The 10035-nt window shown below is 45.9% G+C and overlaps 1 protein-coding gene across 1 annotated transcript in view; it reads right to left on the minus strand.

Annotated features, from left to right (window-relative positions):
* PDE11A (phosphodiesterase 11A) overlaps positions 1-7190 on the minus strand; it is a 449211-nt gene extending 442021 nt beyond the window's left edge. Inside the window, exon 1 of the mRNA XM_005675916.3 lies at positions 6019-7190. Coding sequence (XP_005675973.1) covers positions 6019-6891 — 873 coding nt within the window. The 5' untranslated portion in view covers positions 6892-7190. The remainder of the gene's footprint in view (positions 1-6018) is intronic.

The following is a 10035-nucleotide window of genomic DNA, read 5'->3' on the forward strand; positions in this document are numbered from 1 at the left end:
ATATGTTAATAATAGCAGTATAGTACAATGCATTCTTAAATATAACTTTCTGCATAATTTTTTTGTTTGGTTTTTTGTCTCTTCAGGGAGAAGCAATCAGCTCTCCTTTCTTATATCATGAGAAGGCAAAGCAAGACCTGAATGAGCAAAGATAGGGAAAGAGGCATCCTGGCAGAAAGGATGAAAAACACAGAAATAGAAAAGCACTATTCGGGCATTCAAAACAGCACAGAATTTAATTAGGATGGAGCTGAGGCCATACAAAAGCAGTAAACACTAGACTGGGATAAAATTGAACTCTTCCACCTAAGACTCAGTGCGACTCAGAATCAGGGCTGGCCTCATAATCATGTAACCAGTGCAATTGCACGGGGGCTCCCTGCTTGAGGCTTAATGCTGTGGCTGTGTGAAATTCTCAATAATTTTATCTTTGAAGTCATGCTTTGTAAATGAAGTCCAATAGGACAATGGTGTATGAGTCCAGGGCTCACAGTCAGTCTCCCATCCCACTGCCTGCCTACGAATGGTTCTTGGCCACTGATTCTTACTGCCTGGTACCCCAAGCCCCACCCAGTATACCCCTTGTCAGCCCTGCCCTGAGACCAGAAGCCCCAAGCAGTTGGAGGTGAGGCCCAACTGATTGGCCATTGCCCTCTGCTCCTGGCTGGGGTCGGGGTGGGATGGGGCAAGGGTCAGGTGCATGCCCCACTCCATCATGAAGAGGAACAGGGCAGTGGTCATCCCCACCCAGAGCTGGCAGCTCTATGGCACATTCAGCAGGCAACTCAAAGGGGCCTCTCGCTCACAGTCAAGGTACTGAGAATTTCTCAGCATGAAAGTTGAAACCACTTGAGGGTCACACATCTGCTGTGGGTTGGGGCAGCAGACCCTTGGGAAGGCAATATTGCCTTCTCCACCTCCAGCCAGGCTCCTGCTTAATCATTTTGTACTGAGCTCCACAAATTATGTAGCTGGCTCCACTTAAAATCTCGACTCATTCAAGCTTCTCTTTCTATTGTTAATGACAGCATTACCCTTCTCCATATTTCCCAGGTGTAGAATCCGAGTCATCACTGACTTCCCTCTCTCCTTGCCCAAATTCACACCTGCAGGACATCCCCACATAATTCTGCTGTCTTTTCCTACTTTTCGTGCTTTAGTGCAGTAGTTCATCTGGCTCCACCATGTCGTCATAATAGATTCCAAATTATTTTCACAGTTTTGAGCCTCTCCTTGTTCAGTCCATTCAGCCACTGCCACCAGGTTACCCAAAACACCATTCTGACCATGCTAAAAAGTTCTCAAATGTTTCCTGTGGCTTACTCTTGTTGTCTTGGTTTAGTCACTAAGTCATGCCCAACTCTTTTGTGACCCCATGGACTATAGCTCACCAGGCTCCTCTGTCCATGGGATTTCCCAGACAAGACTACTGGAGTGGGTTGCCATTTTCTTCTCTGGTTGGAGGGTTGGTGGGGGGGGCGGTCTTTCCTTCTCCAGTCTTCCAAGAATACTGGAGTGGGTTGCCATTTCCTTCTCTGGGGATCACACCTATGTCTCCTGCTTAACAGGGGGATTCATTATCACTGAGCCATCTGGGAAGCCCCATGGCTTACTGTTAGGGAAGCCCAAATTCTTCAGTCAGGTGCTCAAGAGTCTTTCTTTTGCCGTCACCCTACTTTTGCATACTCATCCTGTAGCATATGCAATACTTTGGCCAAATTAAACCACACGCTCTCCTCTATACACATTTTGGGTTGCCCAGTATTGTGTTTCTGCTGAGGTCATTTTGCTAGACCTGGATGCCTTTCCCTACTCCACAACTACCTCCAACAGTGAAATCTAACCCTTGTCCCAGTTTGAATGACACCTCCTCCATGAAGTCTTCTATAATGAGCCAAGTCACAGTGTGACTCCATTTTCCTCTGTAACTAATGCCATTCTGTTCGTGTCATTTATTTAGTACCGCTTGGCATTACTTGTTCATGAATAGTTCACAACCTTGTACTTGGAAGTACCTGGAAAGCACAAAGCAAGTCCTCTTACCTCTGTACACCCACAGGCCCCCTAGCTGGGGCTTAGGTATAACAGGCACCCAGTGCATGTTTGTTGGAACTGATGAATAAATGAATCTGTTGGGTAAACAGATCAGGTTTTCTAAAAGCCTGGCACACCTGTAACTCTTCTGCGTCATCCCCTTTACTCCTCTCAGCTCACCTAACAAAACATCCTGACTGGTTTTCAAACCCAAAGCCTATCAAACACCTGTAGCATCATTACCAACACTAACTAAAATATCATCTCACACTTTTTATTAATGTTTAAAGTGCTATACTCTGAATGCGTAGAATAACTTCAAAGAGAACACCTGTTATTTGAGTGCTCTTATTTTCAACCTCTTGAGGGCAATTTTTTCATTACTATATTAAAGTGGGTTGTTTAATAACTTATAGCTGACAGCGGAAAAGGTAGCTTGCAGTCACTGTGAGCTACACTGAATATGTAAGAGGAATTTTTTTTTTTTAAATTGCAATTCTTTGTCTCCTAATTTCAAGGAGAAATTAGGACTAATTGAGGAAAGTAATGAAAAAAAATGAAATAAACTAAGGAGTATTTTTGCTTTCAAAACTTTTGCTCAACTTTAATACCTCATTAGTCTACTCTTGACTTCAGGATGCCGTGCTTATTATCATAATGTCATAAGCATTTTCAGTGCCTTTCTCTCACCCACATTCTGAACCTCTAAGGGGATCATCACTTTTATTAAATAATTAAATTTTCAAATTCCATGTGATAAGTTCATCTCCTGAAGGAAAAAAGCACACTCGTTGAACCTAAGCAAGAAATGCCTTACAAATATAGTTAATAAAAAATCAGAGAGGATAGTTCTATTTCCACATAGGAACTTCAAGATGTTTACATATATGATCAGAATTACAACAATATTTTGATAAGAGAACATGCATTTGGAAGGTTATCAGTTTTCATTAAGAGAAATCTATAATAGCAGGAAATGGAAAGGATAAGGGAAAATACTATAACATGGGAAGGATGCGATATTAATACAACGCTATAAAAAGTTTTAAATTGCATGAGCTCTAAAAGGAACAAAATGTAGAACTTTTGATAGGATAAGATATGGTCAAGAATTTTCAATCACATTTAGAGTAATCTTAAGCAGAGGGTGAAAGACTAGACATTTCCATATTCCTTGAATGAAAAGTTAGTTCTAAAATATTTAATTTAAGGGTGGAATATGACTTAAGGAAAGATAAGGCTGGTCAATATGTGCTGAGTTCATATCTCAGCCCCAGATAAGAAAAAAAAAAACAATTAAAAATGAGAGACAGAGGAAAAAGAAGAACACTAGTAAACCAGATATCATTGTTGTCATCATAAACTGTTACCATTTCCTGAATAACTGAAATGTGCCAGGTACTGCTGGGGGGGCTTTAATGCAGCATCTCACTTTATTTTCAAAACAATTATCTTTACTGCTGCTACCGCTAAGTCACTTCAGTTGTGTCCGACTCTGTGCGACCCCATAGACGGCAGCCCACCAGGCTCCCCCGTCCCTGGGATTCTCCAGGCAAGAACCCTGGCGTGGGTTGCCATTTCCTTCTCCAATGCATGAAAGTGAAAAGTGAAAGTAAAGTTGTTCAGTCGTGTGCAACTCTTAGCAACCCCATGGACTGCAGCCTACCAGGCTCCTCCGTCCATGGGATTTTTCAGGCAAGACTACTGGAGGGGGGTGCCATTGCCATCTCCAGATCTTTACTACAGAGGTGTTATTATTCCCATTTCACATATGAGTAAATTGAGACTCAGAAATCAAGAAATTCTCCCAGAGTCACACTAATGGTGACTAGTGTACCATAGTAAAGAAAAAAAGTAATTTTATCAAAGAAAAGTAGTGAAATAAAAATGAAGAAAAACACATCAGGACAAAAAAATATATTTTGAAAGAAACCAATGGAGAAAGACAGGAGAAATTTCCTAAGCAGATCAAAATGAAGACAAGGAGTGGATCAAGATCTCAAACTCTATAATTTTTTAACTTTTTCCCTTCCTGTCTTTGGCCACTTCTCCCACCAACCCAGTCTTTACAGCCATCATTACTACCTGGGGAAGGTAAAAAGAACTCTTCATTCTCAATGTCAGTTTCCAATATTAAAAGGTAACTCTGCTTTACCCTCTGTCTTCAGAATAAGAGTAGGGCCCAGAGGAAACATCAGCTTCTGAAAGCCTGATTTTCTATGCCTGTGATAACACCTCTAGCAAAATACTAGGCAGCAGGAAGACAAGTTAACTGCTGAGGAAGCTGAGAATTATGCTATTGAAGAGAAGACAGTATATATGAACAGTACTAAATAAAAGTTAGGAGCTAGCAGAAGGGAGTAAAAAATAAAAGCTACAGAAATGGGAGAAAATCAATTGGGGAAGAATAAGAAAAGTAAAAGCAATAGAGAGAAAAGGCTGCAATTCCAGGCTATAACAAGCATCATCCTACCAGGAAGGGATTTTTTTTTTTCACCCAAGCACACAATAAGGATGTGGAAATAATGAGAAAGAAAATTTGTGATTGTTCAACTTTTTACAGAATCTTCAACATTTCAATTATTAAATGTTTTTATTTCTTCCCATGGTTTTCTAGGGTTATACAGAAATAGACACCTATTAAAGATCACCCTTTTAAAGAACACCTATTAAAGATTGCTTGTCTGTCCTAAACTAATCAAAGTCTTTAAGAAGGATATAATGAATAATGAATCTAATCAGTTAATAAGTTAACAAAAATAGTATTATGATAGGCATTCCTTAACATTAAAACATGATATTGATAGACATCCCACAAAAACAAGAAACTTGGTTTCAAGACAAGATCCTCAATTTTCTATGTAATATTACCAACTTTCAGATGAAACAGAAAAATATTTACTTTTAGGGTCCTTCCCACCACTTTTGCTATTCTGAGCAACAGCATCAAACTCAAGAGAAACCTGCAGCTTTATCAGACAACTAGAAGTGCTCATCAAATGACAACAAAACTTTCATGACCAGGGAATAGAGCTGTCCATTATTATGAACTCCAAAGAAGTCTCCTAGAAAGTGGCATCCGGGTTCATTATGTTCAGGGAAGTGATACTGAAGAAATTAGAATGGACTGACTTTCAGAACCATGATCTAATAGCAAGTTCAAATCACTGTGAAAATGAAAGGCTTAGAAACACCAGACAACAACATGATAGGCTTCCTTCTCTACCTGAATCCAGCACATTCACTGTGCTCACTACCTTTGGAATTGCTAGACAATTATCCATTTTTCATTTGCTTCACAAACTAAAAACCTACTTGCTCGGTCAAGAGCCCACTGCAGATAATGCTGGATTCAAACCTAAATAACTCTTCAATTTGTCCAACTTCTCTCAACTCCACAACAGAAGCAGTTAGAATAGATGCTAAAAAAAAAAAAAAAAAGGCATAAATGGATCCGAGACCCATTCTTCCCTTGACTTTCCTCCTCTTTTCTTCATCTTCCTTACCTTGGAACTCATGTAAGAGAAGGGGCTAAGGAAATAGCTAGGCACTTTGATCCCCTCCCAATCTGGAATGAGAATGAAATGCATTATGGTCCCCAAATGACATCAGAGACACCAATATACCCATTTTCTTCAGACTAACACTGGAATTCTAGAGTAGACATCTTCTTCCAGCACCTAAAAAAAAGTGCATCCTAAAACCATACACTGATATTCTTAAAGACAAGGTCTCTTGACAAAGAAACACAAGTATCCTTGTGTGTTATATGAATTTTCCACAAGTCACTGTGTGTTAGTAAAAGACCATTCTATCAAAGAAGGTACAGTAACATTCAAACTAATCTAAACTCAGAAGGAATTTAAATAGCAAAATTCATACAGTAAAGAATCTAAGTTAATGTGTTTGTGGATGCCCATGGGTAACAGAAGGCTTGGCTCCCAGACCAATGGGGCTCTGGAAGGGGACAATGCAAAGTCCTACCTGGTAGGCATCAGGAATGTTGACCGTCTCTCCATGCTCCCCGACATAACCAATGATACCTTTGCCCCAGGGGACCTGCACCTCGTTTGAGTTTTCTGTGCTGCTGCAGGGCAGCAGTGGGGTTCCTGCATGCACGTCAAAGAATTTGGAGACCAGGCTCTTCTTGCCAGCAGCCGCCCCTTCCACCAGGAAGAGAGAGCAGCGGTCTGCGTCCACCATGAGGCAGACGAAGATGAGGATCTTGTAGCTCAGACTGGTAAGATCAAGGTCATTGGAGATATCCTTGACCAGTTCCAGGAAGAACTGTCGCTCGTTATGCTTTTTGAGGTGGCACTTGTAGTCCATGGCCGTAGGGGGATACTGAGGCAGATTCACCCGAGATTCCAGCAGGGCACTGAGAATGTGGGCGGTGGTGGGGGGCAGGGAGCTGGCCTTCCGGAGGAGCGCCCTCCGCCGCACACTGCTCAGGGGCTCCTGGGCCCGGGAGGTCACTTGTTCATCGTAGGTCCTGTTCACATGGATGGCCTTGGAGCGGGCAAAACTCTTCCTCAGCTCTTTCTGAGAAGCTCTCCGCTGCAGGCTCTCATCGCCCCGGTTGCCACTGGCCCAGCTGGGACCCATGGGGCCCCCCCTACACTCCCCGCCGCCCGGGGTGGGCTGGCTGCTGGCAGAGCCGTCGGGTCCAGGGCCACCGCTCGTGCTGGCGGCCGGGGTGGGCCTCGGGCCTACCGCCCCCTGACCCTGCCCGTGCCTCTGCATCCACTTCTCCACCATCTCCTGCTTCCCCTTCCGCATCAGGTAATCTTCCAACAACTCTGGGTGCCTGTCCAGGAAAGTTTCCACCTCCCCAAAGTCCAGGCGGGAGGCCGTCATGGTCCCAGACTCTGCTTTCCCTCCGCCTCTCTACACTGGGACCAAACGAGCCTCTGCTCCGGCCTCTAGCTGGTCCTGCCCATGGCTACCCCACCAGGATGCCGGCCCCGAGCTTCTGCCACCAGCGGAATCCCAAGGGGCTGGGAGGCGCCCGTTCCTTCGGGCTCAGACGGCGGCTGGCAGGATCCCCACACCCCGGTCCTGCTACTTGCGCGCCGCACAGGTGCCCCCGCGGCGCTGCTGCCGCGGCTCCGGCTCGCGCTGAAAACCCGAGCGACCGCGGCTCTCGCTCCGCCTGCCGCCGCCGCCGCGGCCGCCTGCACCGGATGAGTGGACCACTGTGGACGCGAGGCAGGGCAGGACACGCCCCGAGTGAGGCGCGGGTCCCCCGGGGAGCAGACGGCTGGGAGGAGGCAGACGCGAGCTCCAGCCCCGCCAGAGTCCCCGGCCGGGATGCCAGGCGGTTCCTGGAAGAGTCCCTGGCCGGCCGGATCGGCGCCCGGGAACACGACCCGCAGACTCCTGACTGGGACAAGATTAGAGGCGAGGCGCACCTCGTTCCGTCCCCCTCCGTCCTTCCTTACCTCCCCAGCTCCCTCTTCCCTGTGCCTCAATCCTCCAGCGTTTCACGGAGGCCCCGCGGGAGCCCAGTGGGAGCCCAAGTACTAGGAAGTGTTTATGTTTTGCAAGGATCAGACCCAGACGCTGACTCCGAGGAAATGAGGATGCTCAGAGACAGGGGGATTATTTTTCTGGGATGTGACTGTGGATTCTTGGCTCCTAGGCTTCCTGGGACTGCCCGCTAATACTGCCCAGCTCCTTGTGGGTGTTCAGTAAATAGGTGCGGAACTGGATTTACGGAAATTACTAAATGAAGTTCCCCGTCTGAGCAATTCATGACTTTAACCAAATTCATGGACCCGGGGTTGGGAACAGGAGGGTGGTACACGGAAGGAGGCTGTAAAACACAGTCCCTTGGATTCGGAACCCTGCCGAGCGGGAGCACGCGGTAAAGAAGACTTAAGGGCCTCGGGGCTTCCTTCCAAGTCAGTCCTGCACACAGAGTGCCTACTCTTCTTTTCCTGAACAACTTGCCATCTCCTTTCTCCCCTGAGTTTGGCGAAGAACGCAAGGCTCCCTTTAGTTTCAGTATCCAAGGGCTGTGGGTAAAGGTTTCTCCTCTATAGGAGGCTTTTCTTTCTCCAGCCGGATGGATTCTCCAGATCTGGCTAGTCTCCACTAGTTAGGCTAAGGATGACACCAGGTTCCCCTTGGCCCTTTTCCAACCTACTTGCTAAGCTTGGGTAATTTCCTGGCAAAGAGACTCAGCCTGATGACCCCTTCTTGAAGCCCAAGGGTCTTCTCTTTTGTGAGAAACAAGAGCAGATGGAGAACCATCTAGTTCCCTGGGACAGCAGGACAATCTAGACGAGCTCTTACAGAATGCCAGCAACCAGGGTAATAGAAAAGCTGCAGAGGAAACAGGTAGTGACATTTTTACGGGGCTTCCACGTGGCGGGACACACGTGACCCCCACAGAAATAAAGCTTACTCTAGATGATGTCCTTGCAGCAAAAACAAGCGTACCCGAACACTTGCTATGTTGATCACTTTAAACTAGCATGTTAATCTTCACAACAAATTTATGATGTGGGGGCTCTTATTATCTTGTTCTAAAGATGGGAAACTCTGCGAAGTTGTGTAATGTACCCAGCACACAGAGTGAGGTGGTGCCAGAGCAGGGGTGCAAATATGCTGAGGTTGGCTCCAGAGTGAGGCACACTCTCAGCCACATCAGTGGGTTGTCTCCCACTTGTGTCAGAGGAATCCTAGCTCTGCTGGTAACAGAGATGCAGGGGCTGGCGCAGAATGATCTCTAAACATTCCTCTCACAGCCATGGGAGGAGCAGAGAGGGAGAAGAGAGGCACTTGTTCAAAAATTCCAAATATCCCAGCTTAGTGCTATGATTAAGGGCACAGCCTTGACACTGGGAATGCAACTGTGAACAAAGACCCTGCCTTCATGGAGCATACATTATGCTGGGGAGGCAGCCAGTCAACAAATGAAATACGTACAGTTGACCCTTGAACAGCAGGTCCACTAAAACACGGTTATTTTCCAGCAGTAAATACTACAGTACTACACAGTCTGGGGTTGGTCGAATCCATGAGTGCAGAACCACTGATACAGGGAGCCAACTATAAGTTATAGGTAGATTTTCAACTGCACAGGAGCAAGCACCCCTAACCCCTACTTTGTCCAAGGGTCAGTTCAGTTCAGTCGCTCAGTCGTGTCCAGCTTTTTGTGACCGCATGAACTGCAGCACACCAGGCCTCCCTGTCCATCACCAACTCCTGGAGCTCACCCAAACTCTTGTCCATCGAGTCGGTGATGCCATCCAGCCATCTCATCCTCTGTCGTCCCCTTCTCCTCCTGCCCCTGTCAACTGTATACAAAATCAGAATTTCAGTAATAGGTGCAATGAAGAAAAACAACACTTAGCAAAGTATTAAATAAAGCGATGAGGTGGTGAAAAGGTCTCTACCTGAGTAGAGATCTGGTAGAAATGAGGAAATGAGCTACGCTAATATCTGTGGAAAAGAGTGTACCAGGCAGTGTGCGGAAGTTGTGAGATGTAATGTGTTGGGAGCATTTATGAAACAGCAGAGAGATCAGTTAGGAGACAGTGAAGCAAGCATAGAATATTGGTAGTTGGGAGCTGCAGACTGCTAAGGGGATGAGTTGTGGTCAAGAATTAAATGAGGTAAAGTTCTTAACACAGTGCCTGATATAAATAAAGTGCTCAATAAAGTCCCCGGTTGTATTACATTTATTCTTATCATTGTTATTCTCCTAAAATAATAATGGGGCTTCCCCGGTGGCTCAGCGGTAAAGACTGCCTGCAATGCAGGAGCCGCAGGAGATGCGATTTGATCCCTACCTAGGTCAGTATTGGTGCCTGGAGAATCCGTGGACAGAGGAGCCTGGCTACAGTCCATCGGGTCACAAAGAGTCAGACGTGACTGAAGTGACTGAGCGCACACACCCGCAAAGTAATAGTGTATGGCCACGTCTCTGGTAACCTGAGTGACTCGTCAGTAGAGATGAGCGGAGTGGTACACTGGAGCTGGCTTGCAGGGGCT

Source organism: Capra hircus, chromosome 2, assembly GCF_001704415.2.
Source record: "Capra hircus breed San Clemente chromosome 2, ASM170441v1, whole genome shotgun sequence".
NCBI classification, from domain to species: Eukaryota; Metazoa; Chordata; class Mammalia; order Artiodactyla; family Bovidae; genus Capra; species Capra hircus.